General features: G+C 41.7%; 1 protein-coding gene across 3 annotated transcripts; it reads right to left on the bottom strand.

Moving 5' to 3' along the window:
• Positions 1 to 661: 661 nt before the first annotated feature.
• Positions 662 to 7,876, bottom strand: zbtb24 (zinc finger and BTB domain containing 24). Of its 3 annotated transcripts, none has more exons than XM_046308516.1 (9): positions 7,732 to 7,876; positions 6,772 to 7,116; positions 4,333 to 5,032; positions 3,964 to 4,131; positions 3,605 to 3,772; positions 3,446 to 3,527; positions 2,894 to 3,158; positions 2,442 to 2,699; positions 662 to 2,120 (listed from the first exon to the last, which is right to left on the bottom strand). In XM_046308516.1, exons 2-9 carry the CDS (start codon positions 7,066 to 7,068, stop codon positions 1,635 to 1,637), a joined length of 2,424 nt encoding a protein of 807 aa, XP_046164472.1. In that variant the 5' UTR covers positions 7,069 to 7,116; positions 7,732 to 7,876; the 3' UTR covers positions 662 to 1,634. The 3 variants fall into 3 exon arrangements, with proteins under 3 accessions (XP_046164472.1, XP_046164474.1, XP_046164473.1); XM_046308518.1 differs by having other exon boundaries at positions 7,727 to 7,785; XM_046308517.1 differs by lacking the exon at positions 7,732 to 7,876 and adding an exon at positions 7,258 to 7,718.
• Positions 7,877 to 16,011: the final 8,135 nt, after the last annotated feature.

The raw sequence follows: 16,011 nt of genomic DNA, 5'->3' as shown, positions 1-16,011 counted from the left end.
TGTCAATTAGGAAGATGGTGCTGTTCAGAATGACAAGTTCATGACAGTTGATGTTCACAGAACTCTCCAAATGTCAACATTGAACGAGCACCATGGATGAAGGAGGGGAAAACAGCTTTGCTCTACCACAACTTCACCGAATCATCCAATGATTGCTTCGTGAACAATTGCTGCATCTAAAATGAATACATAAACACTTTTTTAATAATATATGCCATTTAGCAGACGCTTTTATCCAAAGCGACTTAGTCATGTGTGCATACATTCTACGTATGGGTGGTCCCGGGGATCGAACACACTACCCTGGCGTTACAAGCGCCATGCTCTACCAACTGAGCTACAGAAGGACCATTCTGGACCATTCTATTTCTTTATGGTGGATGTGATTGATTTAGCAGGTTTATAATGTATTGTTTAAAAAATGTTTTTAAATCTAGAGTCAGCCACTGAGTATTTTAGGTTGTCTTTTTAAATATTTGCTAAGATAATGTATTGTTATTTTGTACATGTGAAACAGTCATTCGTTTTGGGATGGACTATTACCTGTAAATGTCAACTACCCCTTTAAAAAAAAAAAAGTTGTGAAATTATACATATAAAACTTAATTCACCAGGAGAGATAGTGGACAAGCTAACATAAGAATCATCACAGACACCCTTGTAAAGTATTGTGTGATATTTAATAGAGTGAAACTAAATGTTTTCTATGCTTCAAAACTACAGATTTAAGGACACTGAAGTGGTAACAATGGCATAAAAAGCCTTAAAGCAGTAAAGAGGAGACAAATACATGTACAACGGTTATTTCTGTATTTAGTATTACCCACAGCAGTCCATTAAAACACTTAGAGCAGAGGACTTACAGCATGTGGGTTTGCAATTTTAAATGTGCAACACCACACAGGCCTCATTCCTCTCAGGTAAGAGGGTAATAAAAACAAAACTAACGAAAGAGCACACAGGGCCACAGCACTTCAGTAGCACGCAGACACCGACAATATCCCTCGCCTCATCAATACTTTCCACTCTCGCCTTGCTCTTGCAGCACCACAAAATGGCAGTATGTTACATAATATAAACAATGCATTTGTTCCACCTCACAATATAAATATGCATTTTAAAAAAATTAAAAAATTACATTGTGACTTGACATGCAAATAATGGCTTTTATCTGCTTCCAAATAACCCTTTTATTGTAGCCAGGGAGATTGGCTACAGAGCTTTTACATCACGTCAGCCAGAAGATGTCAGTGTCACACAGAATAACCTAGTTGGAATCACATTTTCTCTACCTCTGTGTCATTTCAATATCCTGGCATAGCTAACTAAATTCAATTTACAACCATTGTGACAAATGCATTTTACATCCATTGTCCAACCTGAGTGTGAACTAAGGCAAAGTTAATTGTGTTGGGCCAGACTGGTTCCTCAGTCAATTCTGCTGTGCACATACAGTCGATGGCTGGGCTGGTCCTGACACATGGCTGTTGACTCCTTTGCGGCGTCTACGGCCATGTATCAGGACTATGGCTGGGCTAGACTGGTGGTGTAGAGCTAGGAGATAGTTCCCGCCCATTCAGTCAGTTCTGTTAGGGCAGATTGGTTCTCCAGTCCTTCAGTCAGTTGTGCCGGGCCTATGGCGGGGCTAGACTGGTGGTGTAGAGGTAGGAGACAGTACCAGCCTGTATCTGGAAGGTCTGGCCCTGGATATGGTGGCTTGGGATCTGTTCACTGGTCTGACTGATTGAGATGGGCTGGCTGCTCTGGCTGTTGATGTGGATAGCCTGGGCCTGACCCTGCTGCTCTCTGCTCATCTGCCCCAGTATGGTGTTCTGGTCCTGGGTCACAGCCAGCTGAGAGAGAGTCTGGTGCTGCTGCTGCTGGTGCATGACGTGGAGCTGCTGTACAGAGCCAGGGCCAGGGAGGGAGCCAGGCCTGGGTGCTATGTGCAGGGGCTGGGGCGGCCCGTGGTGGGCCTGAAGGTGCTCCATGTCCTCCTTGGATAGAGTGATGACATGCATCTGTTCAGGCTGCCCTGCGACCCCAACCCCGTTGGTCATGTGTCCGTCCTGCAGCACGCTGATAGTCTGGATCTGCTGGTTGTGATGGTCCACGCTGCCCTGAATAGAAAAATAATAACAATAATTGGATTTAACGTGCCATTCAAAAAACCAAAAGGACAAGATCCTAGCCCTTTATTGAGCCCTAGAGGGGAAACCCAGCATTGGACAAGCATAGGACAATACAGATACATAGACATACTGTACATCAACACATAGACCTGAGTACTGATGGCTGGTGTGTCCAAAAAATCAAGGGACTGTACAATATATTGTCTGTGTCCCAAATGGCAACCTATTCCCGACGGGCCCTAGTCAATAGTAGTGCAGTATAGGGAATAGGGTGCCATTTGGGAAAAGACCATTATTGGCTCACTTTACCTGCGTGACCAAGGCCACGTTTTGCATGTGTCCTGACGGCTGGGTGAGGAGGGTCAGTCTGGAGTGGGCCTGGTCTGCCGCCTCAGAGACCCCACCCTCTGTTGTGGTAATAATGCTGATGCCCTGATCATGCCCACAGTGACTGGGCACAAAGTTGAGGTTGTTGAGATTATCCACATCTCCAGTCACAACCAGCTGTATCTCCTGGTCTGGGTGACCAGGTAGCTGGTACTGCTGGAGCTGTAGGATGCTGCGCACCTGTGTATAAATGATGTCATGTATTGTTGCTGATATCAATTACATACTTCACTAAGGTTGCCTACACTGACTGCCTGCAGTGTCACAAAGCTCTGAGTGGACCATAGTGTGGTTTTGAAATCTGTCATTTGTATTGTCAATTAAGACTGTAATATTGTGGTGTGGCACTAAAAAAAAAATGTCCTAACTCTTACCTCCTCCGTTGCCCCTGTGGTGACCCCAGCCTCCTCTTCCACCACCCCAGCCCCGCACTGGGTCTCCTCGGTGGTGATGGTGACTACGCTCTCCTTGTTGTGGGTTTTGGTGTGGGTCTTCAAGTTGTCCAGGCGAGCGAAGGACAGGTTGCAAAAGGAGCAGGTGAATGGCTTCTTTCCGGTATGGGAGGCGACGTGACGGCGCCTGGCACTGGCATCAGAGAATGACTTGTTGCAGACGTTGCAGACATATGGCTTCTCTCCTCTGGAAATACAAACACGTTCACACTGGTAAATGGATGTGGACTGGATCACATTTTCATTCATGTTTGTTGTGGAGTCTTCGTGTGTAGAACACATTCGTTTATAAGCCCCTTTTGAGTTTGTGATCCTCACATGCACATAAATTGCGTCATATTTTTTTGTATGGAAATAAATAAAATAAACATGCGGTGAGGGTGTTTATTCCCCACCATCTCTCAGGATTGGTGTAAATGGTTTCTATGACAAGACATGGTGGAATAGCTCAACCTTGTATGAGTCATATCTCACCTGTGAATCCTGATGTGCGTCTGCAGTGTGCTCTTGGCTGTAAAACACTTTCCACAGATCTCACAAGTGAAAGGCTTCTCACCTGTCACGAGATCAGCAACAACTTATTACATAGTAACACACTAGAATTTGCAGAAGTTAAACCTCGTCTCACTCTACCTGTGTGAGTTCTCATGTGCTTCTTCAGTTGAGCTGCATCCATGAACCTACGTTGACAGTGCGCACATTCCGGTAAAGATTTACCCGTATGGACCCTGTGATGGCTCTTTAGTTGTCTCTTCTGGCTGAACGTCTTTTCACATTTGTCACAGCTGAATGTTTTCTCCTCTAGGATTTAAAAGAGAGAATAAGAGTCCAAGTACAATTAATTAAAGGCAAAACTTGTACTTTTGAGTTATTCCGAATATGAAAGCCGAATTGAAAAGGGATACACTTCATATACGTTTTGATTGAAGTTGTATACCCCAAGAAACGCACTAAACCATTATCACTCGCTAGAAGTCAGTCAAGTAGGCAACCTGTGTGTAAGTTCATGTGATCCACTAGTGAGTGTTTGGTGGACAGGGCTTTCGAGCAGACGGTACAGACGAAGGGTTTCTCTCCAGTGTGCATCCGCTGGTGAACCAGGAGGGTGTGCTTCTGTGTGAAACTCTTCCCACACGCAAAACACTTGAAAGGCTTTTCACCTGGTGGGAACATTTTAAAACATTATTATCACTCAGGCCTATGAAACAATATGCTTTAATCTAATTGGTGGGATATAGTCACAGGCCTCGCCTGTGAGGAACTTGTCAGAAATAAATAAATGTGTTCTAGTAATTCGGTCTAATGAAATTAAATGAGCTAATAAAAACAATCCTGGAAGTAGTAGAGGTCCCAGGCCTCACCTGTATGAGTCCTTTGATGTATCTTTAAGAACAGGTGGTTTTTGAACACTTTCCCACAGTCTTCACACCGTGCCTCTGTGTTGGGGTATTTTCTCTTCCTGCCCCTCTTCCCTGGTTCTCTGCATTCAGGCGTAGTGTCGTCCCGATCACCCACCCTGTAGCCCTTAAATTTCACCGGCGGTCTGATCTTCCTCTTACTCTGCCGCCTAGTACGGGCTGATCTAGGATCATAGTCTGCATCGTCAGAGTCTCTTATTGGAGAATCCAGTTTATCATGTGACTCAACCAGACATTCTTCAGGGTCTACACAGTCTACTGTGACATCATCGACTGTAACCTGCTGCTTTTCATTGGCTGCATCCTGGATATTGATGATATCACTTCTTACTTCCTGTTTATTGGACTCTTCCAACAGCTTCACCGACATGTCCACTTCATTCTTCCTGGGACGACCCCTTTTCCGTTTCGGCTGCAACGCTGACGATGTCCCTTCTCCCAGTCCTTTACCTTCTCCGCTGTCTGTGTTCACTTCCGGTCTCACCTCGAAACCAGGACAGGTGATGTTACTAAGGCCCCTCCCCTCCACACCTGGATAGGTAATGTTCAGGTTATGGTCCGCGTGAGCTTTCACAAGGTCACTAACCTCTAAGAGTCTGGCCAGGTCTAGTAGCTGCTCGATAACACTCTCCTCCACAGATACCTGCAGGGATAGAAATGGAAGAAAAATCACTCTTGGATGCAAGATCCTTTCATTTTCAGTGCACGTCAAAATGATCACACTCCTTGATTTCAATGTAAAATGCACATTTACAGTGGCAAGAAAAAGTATGTGAACCCTTTGGAATTACCTGGAATTCTGCAAAAAATTTGACATCAAATTTGATCTGATCTTCATCTAAGTCACAACAATAGACAAACTCAGTGTGCTTAAACTAATAATACACAAATTATTGTATTTTTCTTGTCTATATTGAATACATAATTTAAACATTCACAGTGTAAATTGGAAAAAGTATGTGAACCCCTAGGCTAATGACTTCTCCACAAGCTAATTGGAGTCAGGAGTCAACTAACCTAGAGTTGAATCAATGAGACAAAATTGGAGATTTTGGTTAGAGCTACCCTGCCCCATAAAAAACACTCACAAAATTTGAGTTTGCTATTCACAAGAAGCATTGCCTGATGTGAACCATGCCTCGAACAAAAGAGATCACAGAAGACCTAAGATTTGTTGCCTTGTATAAAGCTGGAAAAGGTTACAAAAGTATCTCTAAAAGTCAGTCCACCGTAAGACAAACTGCCTATAAATTGAGAAATTTCTGCTGTTGCTACTCTCCCTAGGAGTGGCTGTCCTGCAAAGATGACTGCACGAGCACAGCACAGAATGCTCAATGAGGTGAGGAAGAATCCTAGAGTGTCAGCTAAAGACTTACAGAAATCTCTGGAAGATGCTAACATCTCTTTTGACAAGTCAACAATACGTAAAACTCTAAACAAGAATGGTGTTCATGGGAGCACACCATGGAAGAAGCCACTGCTGTCCAAAACAAACATTACTGCACGTCTGAAGTTCGCAAAGCAGCACCTGGATGTTCCGCAGCGCTACTGGCAAAATATTCTGTGTGTGGAGAAAAAAGGCACAGCATACCAACATCAAAACCTCATCCCAACTGTAAAGTATGGTGGAGGGAGCATCATGGTTTGGGGCTGCATTGCTGCCTCAGGGCCTGGACAGCATGCTATCATCAACGGAAAAATAAATTCCCAAGATTATCAAGGTATTTTTGCAGGAAAATGTAAGGCTATCTGTTCGCCAATTGAAGTTCAACAGAAGTTAGAGGATGCAACAGGACAACAACCCAACAGACAGAAGTAAATCAACAACAGAATGGCTTGATCAGAAAAAAGTGTGTCTTCTGGAGTGGCCCTGACCTCAACCTGATTGAGATGCTGTGGCATGACCTCAAAAGAGCGGTTCACACCAGACATCCCAAGAATATTGTGGAACTGAAACAGTTTTGTATAGAGGAATGGTCCAAAATTCCTCCTGACTGTCGTTCAGGTCTGATCCGCAACTACAGAAAACATTGGGTTGAGGTTATTGCCAAAGGAGGGTCAACCTGTTATTAAATCAAAGGGTGCACATACTTTTCCCAACCTGCACTGTGAATGTTTACACAATGTGTTCAATAAAGACATGAAAAATTATAATCGTTTGTGTGTATTAGTTTAAGCAAACTGTGTTTGTCTATTGTCGTGACTCGGATGAAGATCAGATCCAATTGTATGACCAATTTACGCAGAAATCCAGGTAATTCTAAAGGGTTCACATACTTTTCTTCCCACTGGATGTAAAATGTCAAAATTATTTTGGTTTTCCCCTGGAATTTCACTTCACGAAACCCAGTTACCATTACCCCCATTTCCACCCCTAGATACCTGGGCACTGTAGATGAACTCTAGTACAGCTCCAAAGGTCTCCGCCGCCATGCCGTCCAGCCTGTAGGTCGACTGGCTGATCTGCTCCTCAGCAGTGAACATGAGGGAGAAGTAGTCACTGCTGGCGGCCAACAGGGCCTTATGTGCTTTGAAGTGCACATCTTCTACGATTAGGGTGATGTCACACAGAAGCTCTCGCTTTCTCAGCTTGTCAAATTTGCAGAGGACGGTGTCCTTGTGTGTTGTTGAATGAATGGCTGTGTGGGAGGTGGGTGTGATTAGGGTCTTCTCAGACATTTTCTTGAGGATGGATTGTGATGTATGATTCTAACCAAACTTCACCACCTGCAACAAAGTGAAACATAATTGGAAAGAAATAGGCCTAATACAGTGCAATAAATTGTATGGAATATGTTGATTGGCGCAAAGCTGTGGCGTGATCTTTATAATTCATACTTCATAATTGTGAGACTGCTTGAAATGTACCTATAGCCCATCCAGCTCATTTGAACTTTTCAGGGCTCTTGACTTCACACAGAATTTGCTACTGCAGCCTACATAACAATGAGTGCTCCAGGCTCTCACTATAGAAAATATTTCTCTTTTTTTGTTGTTGCGATATTTCACATATATACATTTTGTCGATCAACAGCTGTTTGAAACCTTAGTAAGAACTGTTGAAGAGCCATAGGACAGAGCAATTTAGCGATCACTGGTCACTAAGTCACAGGGAAGTGTGCGCATACATTTTTGCATCGTTTCAAAACAGCGACACAACGCCGGCGGGCGCCATGTAAAGCTTTCTACATTATACACAATGAGTGCACTGCAATTGGAACCCAAAATCTAAACAAAACAACAATGTTCAATAAAGAGACGAAGAAACTCTCCGCATTTCTATGATTGCTGCAAACACTGCAATGCCTTTAAAAAAAAGATATCAAGCTTTCAGGACCTTACCGTCTCTTCTTCGCAGTTATTCAGATTATCGCGAGATGTGGAGGTTGTTCACGGGTGTTTCATGTTTCTCGTAGTTTGAATCCACGATCTTTATAGACTTTGGTTGGTATAATTTTTCACTGCATTAATCTATCCACGGTGTTGTTAGATCTATGGCCAGGATCAAGGAAATGTTTGTTAATGGGAGTCAAATAGTCATTATACCTCCGGGGTCGAGTCTTTCACATGATTATTACAAATGTTGTTGAGGCGAATCTGTATCGATCTCCAGACTCTAGTCGTGCCTGTTGTCTGACAAAGGTCAACTGGAAGAAGCTTTGTGAGACTTTCTTCCAGTGTCAATGATGTACATATAAATCATTGGTCAGTATCCTAGCGTTTATTTAACAGATTTTTTTGGATCAACAAAATAAATGTTTCAAAACTAAAAATAGGATCTCTGGTTTCTTTTCAGGACTTTCCCCCTGCACTGTCAGAGCCTCCCACCAGAGGCGTATAGAGCAGCAATTATATGCAATGAGTCGGGTGTTCAATATACAGAGTAATACATGAGTTGATAACCTCGCACAAGCCTGCAGATTGGTCCACAATTTTCTGGAGTAGTTATGTTATGGATCATAAGACTATGGGCAAATAAAGTGTTTTATCTGTACATTAACATGCTTTCAAATTCATATTTTAATGTTGCGCACTTAATTGAGTCAAGTGGAGGGGCTGTGGTTTTACTAATAGCATATTTTAATTGCTGTGTAAATCAACCTTATCCAACCCACTTATCCTTAACCTTTAGCCAACATAGGGATGTCTGGAACACTGACCTGTTGTTTTGATATGCATTTCATTTGATCATACTCACATTAATGTATAACCTAAAAGGTCTTTGCACATTTCAAAAATAAACAATTACTTATTGGTTTCTGATCACTTCATGTGAAGTGGGCAGACAATAAGATAGAGAACTTTGCTATGCTATAAGAGGTGTGCCAGGCTAACGACAGTTGAAGTCAGAAGTTTACATACACCTTAGCCAAATACATTTAAACTCAGTTAACAATTCCTGACATTTAATCCTAGTAAAAATTCCATGTCTTAGGTCAGTTAGGATCACCACTTTATTTTAAGAATGTGAAATGTCAGCATAATAGTAGAGAGAATTATTTCAGCTTTTATTTCTTTCTTTCAGGATTGAGGTCAGAGCTTTGTGATGGTCACTCCAATACCTTGACTTTGTTGTCCTTAAGCCATTTTGCCACAACTTTGAAGTATGTTTGTGTGACAGTATAACTTTAGACCGTCCCCTCACCCATACCCGGGCGCGAACCAGGGACCCTCTGCACACATCAACAACAGTCACCCCTCGAAGCATCGTTACCCATCGCTCGACAAAAGCTGCGGCCCTTGCAGAGCAAGGGGAACTACTACCGCAAGGTCTAAGAGTAAGTGACGTCACCGATTGAAACACTATTTAGCGCGCACCACCAACTAAGCTAGCCGTTTCACATCCGTTACACTTTGGGTCATTGTCCATTTGGAAGACCCATTTGCGACCAAACTTTAGCTTCCTGACTGACGTCTTGAGATGTTGCTGCAATATATCAACAATTTTTCTTTCCTCATGATGCCATCTATTTTGTGAAGTGTACCAGTCCCTCCTGCAGAAAAGCACCACAACGACATTATGCTGCCACCCCCATGCTTCACAGTTGGGATGGTGTTCTTCAGCTTGCAAGCCTCCCCCTTCTCCCTCCAAACATAATGATGGTCATTATGGACAAACAGTTCTATTTGTGTTTCATCAGACCAGAGGACATTTCTCAAAAAGTTAGATCTTTGTCTCCATGTGCAGTTGCAAACCATAGTCTTGCTTTTTTATGGTGGTTTTGGGGCAGTGGCTTCTTCTTTGCTGAGCAGCCTTTCAGGTTGTCGATATAGGACTAGTTTTACTGTGGATATAGACACTTTTGTACCCGTTTCCTCCAGCATCTTCACAAGGTCCTTTGCTGCTGTTCTGGGATTGATTTGCACTTTTCGCACCAAAGTACGTTAATCTCTAGGAGACAGAACGCGTCTCCTTCCTGAGCGGTATGACAGCTGTGTGGTCCCATGGTGTTTATACTTGCGTACTATTGTTTGTACTGATGAACGTGGTACCTTCAGGCGTTTGGAAATTGCTCTCAATTTTCCAAGGTGTTTAAAGGCACAGTCAACTTAGTGTATGCAAACTTCTGACCCACTAGAATTGTGATACAGTGAGTTTGAAATGAAATAATCTGTCTGTAAACAATCGTTGGAAAAATTACTTGTCATGTGTAACAGTATAACTTTAGTCCGTCCCTCTCCTCGCCCCAGCCTGGGCTTGAACCAGGGACCCTCTGCACACATCAACAGTCACCCTCGAAGCATCGTTACCCATCGCTCCACAAAAGCCGCAGCCCTTGCAGAGCAAGGGGAACCACTACTTCAAGGTCTCAGAGCGAGTGACGTCACCGATTGAAACGTTATTAGCGTGCACCACCGCTAACTAGCTAGCCATTTCACATCGGTTACACTCACCCCCCTTTTCCGCAGAAACCAGTGATCCGGGTCAACAGCATCAATGTAACAGTATAACTTTAGTCCGTCCCATCGCCGGGCTCGAACCAGAGACCCTCTGCACACATCAAAAAGTCACCCACGAAGCATCGTTACCCATCGCTCCACAAAAGCCGTGGCCCTTGCAGAGCAAGGGGAACCACTACTTCAAGGTCTCCGAAGGAGTGACGTCACTGATTGAAACGCAATTAGTGCGCACCATCGCTAACTAGCTAGCCATTTCACATCGGTTACACATGCACAAAGTAGATGTCCTTAACCGACTCGCTAAAACTATAGTTTGTTAACAAGACATTTGTGGAGTGGTTGAAAAACAAGTTTTAATGACTCCAACCTAAGTGTATGTAAACTTCTGACTTCAACTGTATGTGTCACTGCTCTAGGTTGATTAAAGTTAATTAAAATTATAGTCATTCATTCACTATGAACTAAAGTAAATTAATCAGAAAAGATCATCCCCAGTTGATGGGACCATTACTCCTCCCTCCCTGACAGAAATTCTATCAACACATCTCTGTGCTTCACGCATAACATGGACCTGAATCATTGCTACTATCCCTTACGGGACGACTACAAGGGCCTCCCCCGCCTTCACTTCTGCAAATCAGATCACACCTCCATTTGGCTCTTCTCCACCTATAGGCAGAAACTTAAGCAGGAATCTCCTGGTAAAGACTGTTCAACTGTAAAGACTGTTGTTTAACACTTTTTTGGTTACTACATAATTTCATAACACAAACTTGTAAAAATAAAGAAAAACCCTTGAACTTTTGACTGCATCTTATGTCGAGTATTATTGAAGCCTAAAGCCTTTTCTTTTGGGGTGTTGCTATAGGCCACCAAATGATGGCAGTCAGTATCTAAACAACGTGTGTGAAATGCTTGATAGTGTATGTGATGTAAACAGAGGTCTACTTTCTTGGGGACCTGAATTTTGACTGATTTTCATCAAGCTGTCCACTCAAAGGAAAGCTTCTCACTGTAACCAGTGCCTGTAATCTGGTTCAGGTTATTAATCAACGTACCAGGATGGTTACAAACACTACAGGAACAAGATCCTCCACATGTGTCGATCACATTTTTACTAATACTGTAGAAATTTGTTCTAAAGCTGTATCTGTACCCATTGGATGCAGTGATCCAGGAAATATCCAGGAAAGCCAAAGTTCCAAAAGCTGGGCCTAAAATAGTATATAAGAGATCATACAACTTATTTTTTTGTGACTTATGTGGATGATGTTAAAAATATTTGTTGGTTTGATGTGATTAATAAGGAGCATCCAGACACTGCACTTCATGAATTTATGAAATTCCTTCTTCCAATTATTGATAAACATGCACCTGTTAAGAAACTGACTGTTAGAACTGTTAAGGCTCCATGGATTGATGAGAAATTTAAAAAATTGCATGGTTGAAAGAGATGTAGCAAAAGGAGTGACTAATAATTCTGGCTGCACATCTTACTGGCTGACTTACTGAACATTTAGAAATTGTGACTAAACTCAACAAAAACAAGAATAAACTGTATTATGAAGCCAATATTAACGATATAAATAATGATGGGAAAAAAAACTTGAGTACTTCAAATGAAATTATGGGCAGAAAGACAAATTCAACTTTCATAGCATAAGATGGCTTTTTCATTACAAAACCATTTGATGTTGCCAGTTATTTTAATGATTACTTCATTGGCAAAGTGGGCCAATGTTGGCAGGAAATGCCAATGAAATAATGAAAGAGAAGCATTGCACGTTAGAATTTTGTAAAGTCAGTGTGGGAGAGGTAGAAAATTATTGTTATCAATCAATAATGACAAACATCCTGGCATTGACAACTTCAATGGAAAGCTACTGAGGATGGTAGCAGACACTATAGCCACTCCTGTCATGTCTAATCTGAGTTTAGAGGAAAGTCTTTGTCCTCAGGCCTGGAGGAAAGCCAAAGGAATTCCTAACCAAGAGTGGTAAAATGGCCTATACTGGTTTTAACAGCAGACCTATTAGCTTGCTGCCAGCTCTTAGAAAACTGTTGGGAAAATATGGTGTTTGATCAAATACAATGCTATTTCTCTGAAAACAAATCAACAACAGATTTACAGCATGCTTATAGAGAAGGGCACTCAACATGACTGATGATTGGTTTAAAGAAATTGATAAGATTGTAGGAGCTGTACTGTTAGATTTCATGGCAGCCTTTAATATTAACCATAACCTGTTGTTGAAAAAAACTTGTTATGGCTTTTCAACCACTGCCATATCGTGGATTCAGAGCTAACTAATATAACTCAAAGGGTTTTCTTTAATGGAAGTCTCTCTAATGTCAAACATGTAAAGTGTGGTGTACCGCAGGGAAGCTCTCTATGCCCTCTACTCTTTTATATTTTTACCAATGACCTGCTACTGGCATTAAGCATGTGTGTCCATGTATGCTGATGATTCAAATAGATATACGCATCAGCAACCACAGCTAATGAAGTCACTGAAACCCTCTGTTTTGGAATGGATGGCCAGTAATATATTGGTTCTGAAAAACTAAAAGCATTGTATTTGGTACAAATCATTCCTTTAGTTCTAGGCCTCAGGTGAATCTTGTAATGAATGGTGTGGCTGTTGAACAAGTTGAGGAGACTAAATTACTTGGCGTTACCTTAGATTATAAACTGTTATGGACAAAACATATAGATTCAATGGTTGTAAAAATGGGAAGAGGTCTGGCCGTAATAAATAGAAGATCTGCTTTTTTGACAGCACGCTCCAAAAAGCAAGTTCTGCAGGCTCTAGTTTTGTCTTATCTTGATTATTGTCCAGTAGTGTGGTCGAGTGCTGCAAGGAAAGATCTAGCCCAGAACAGAGGGGCACGTCTTGCTCTATATTGTAATACGAGTGCTGATATAAATACTATGCATACCAGTCTCTCTTGGCTAAGAGTTGAGAGACTGACTGCATCACTTTTTGTAAGAAACATTGTGTCGAAAATCCCAAATTGTTTGCATAGTCAACTTACACACACACCTACTCCACCAGGCATGCTACCAGGGGTCTTTTCACAGTCCCCAAATCCAGAACAAATTCAATAAAGCGTATAGTATTATACAGAGCCATTATTGCATGGAACTCCTTTATTCTCATATTGCTCAAATAAACAGCAAACCTAGTTAATAAAAACAGATAAAGCAACACATCACAGCACCTCTCCCCTATTTGACCTATTTAGTTTGTATGTATTGATATGTAGGTTGTGTGTGCCTTTAAAAACAAAAAATGTATGTAGTTCTGTCACTGAGCCGTTCTTCTCTATTAATGTTCTGTATTATGTTTTATATTTTGTGTGGACCCCGGGAAGAGTAGCTGCGGCTTTTGAAATAGCTAAAATGTTATAAAATGCAAAAAATACCAATAGTGCATTCCGAAAGTATTCAGACCCATTGGCTTTTTCCACATTTTGTTACGTTACAACCTTATTCTAAAATGGATTTTTTTTAAATCCTCAGCAATCTACACACAATACAAGGCAAAAACAGGTTTTTAGAAAAATGTGCACATTTATAAAAAAAATATAAAAACCTGAAATACCTTATTTACATAATTATTCAGAACCTTTGCTATGACTCTAAATTTAGCTCAGGTACATCCGGATTCCATTGATCATCCTTGAGATGTTTCTACAGTGTCCACCTGTGGTAAACTCAATCGATTTAGCATGATTTGGAAAGGCACACACCTGCCTAGATAAGGGGAAGGGTACCAAAACATTTCTGCAGCATTGAAGGTCCCCAAGAACAATGTGGCCTCCATCATTCTTAAATGGAAGAAGTTTGGAACCACCAATACTCTTCCTAGAGCTCTTCCTAGAACACAGCCAAATGGGGCAATCGGTGGAGAAGGGCCTTGGTCAGGAAGGTACCGAGAACCCAATGGACATTCTGACAGAGCTCTAGAGTTCCTCTGTGGAGATGGGAGAACCTTCCAGAAGAACAACCATCTCTGCAGCACTCCACCAATCAGGCCTGTATGGTAGAGTGGTCAGACCGAAGCCACTCCTCAGTAAAAAAGGCACGACACCATGAAAAACTGATGAAAACAAGATGGAATTCTTGGTCCTGAATGCAAAGTGTCATGTCTTGAGGAAACCTGGCACCATCCCAACAGTTAAGCATGGTGGTGGCAGCATCATGCTGTGGGGATGTTTTTCATCGGCAGGAACTGGGAGACTAGTCAGGATCGAGGGAAAGATGCAAAGTACAGAGAGATCATTGATGAAAACCTGCTCCAGAGCGTTCAGGACCTGACTGTTGCAAAGGTTAACCTTCCAACAGGACAACAACCCTAAGCACACAGGCAAGACCACGCAGGAGTGGCTTTGGGACAAGTCCCTGAATGTCGTTGAGTGACTCAGCCAGAGCCCGGATTTGAACCTGATTGAACATTTCTGGAGACCTGAAAATAGCTGTGCAGCGACGCTCCCCATCCAACCTAACAGAGCTTGAGACGATCCGCAGAGAAGAATGGGAGAAACTCCTCAAATACAGGTGTGCCAAGCTTGTAGGGTCATTCCCAAGAAGACAAGGCTGTAATCTCTGCCAAAGGTGTTTCAACAAAGTAAAGTAAAAGGGTCTGAATACATATGTAAATGTAATATTACAGTTTTTTTTTTTAAACACTTGCAAACATTTCCAACAACCTGTTTTGGCTTTGTAGATTGATGAGGAATAGACATTTCAATCCATTTTAGAATTAGTCTGTAACGTAACAAAATGTGGAAAAAAAGGTCAAGGGGTCTGAATACTTTCCGAATGTACTATATATACTGTATTTTAGTAATGGCTCATCCTAAAAAACTACTGCTGTACCTTTTCCATTCATATACTGTCCATACACACCATTATTTGTGTATGTATGTACACTACTTTTCAAAAGTTTGTGGTCACTTAGAAATGTCCTTGTTTTTGAAAGAAAAGCAAAAAAAAATGTCAGTTAAAAAACATAAAATTGATCAGAAATACAGTGTAGACATTGTTAATGTTAATGCTATTTTAAATGGACAAAAAATGTGCTTTTCTTTCAAAAACAAGGACATTTCTAAGTGACCCCAAACATTTGAACGGTACTGTATGTTTGAGGATTGTGTTTTTAATTTTTATTGCTAGGTATTACTGCACTGTTGGAAACAAGCATTTTGTTGCACCTGCGATAACATATCCAAATCTGTGTATGCAAGCAATATTATTTGATTTGATTCAAGAAGACGATAGATCACCTGCTTGCCATCGCCCAATCAGAAGAAGCATCAGAGGCTTGGGCGTTGCTCAGCTCAGGGTAATGATACTCAACCATGAGGGAATGGATACGTCCAAAATGACACCCCATTACTGATATAGTGCACTACTTTTGACCAGAGCCAAAAGAGTGCAGAAGACTACACTATATATCGTGAATAAGGTGCCATTTCCAAGAACATAATGTGTTCAACCCAGTTCAATGAGTTCTCGACATTCATTCATTCATTCTGAAGTCCTTCTGGATAAAAATGATCCCAACCCTAAAGTGGATTGGTTATATAGTTTTACTTCTATGCTGCACTGTCGTCACGTGTTCGATTAACAGCTATCATAAACATTGTAAAGGATACTGTACAGCACCTTCAGAAGGTATTCATACTCCACTTATTCCACATTTTGCTATGTTCATC

The sequence above is a fragment of the Oncorhynchus gorbuscha genome, linkage group LG17, assembly GCF_021184085.1.
Source record: "Oncorhynchus gorbuscha isolate QuinsamMale2020 ecotype Even-year linkage group LG17, OgorEven_v1.0, whole genome shotgun sequence".
Classification (NCBI taxonomy): Eukaryota; Metazoa; Chordata; class Actinopteri; order Salmoniformes; family Salmonidae; genus Oncorhynchus; species Oncorhynchus gorbuscha.
The sequence above is the reverse complement of the archived record's forward strand: the minus strand, read 5'-3'. Positions and strand labels throughout refer to the sequence as shown.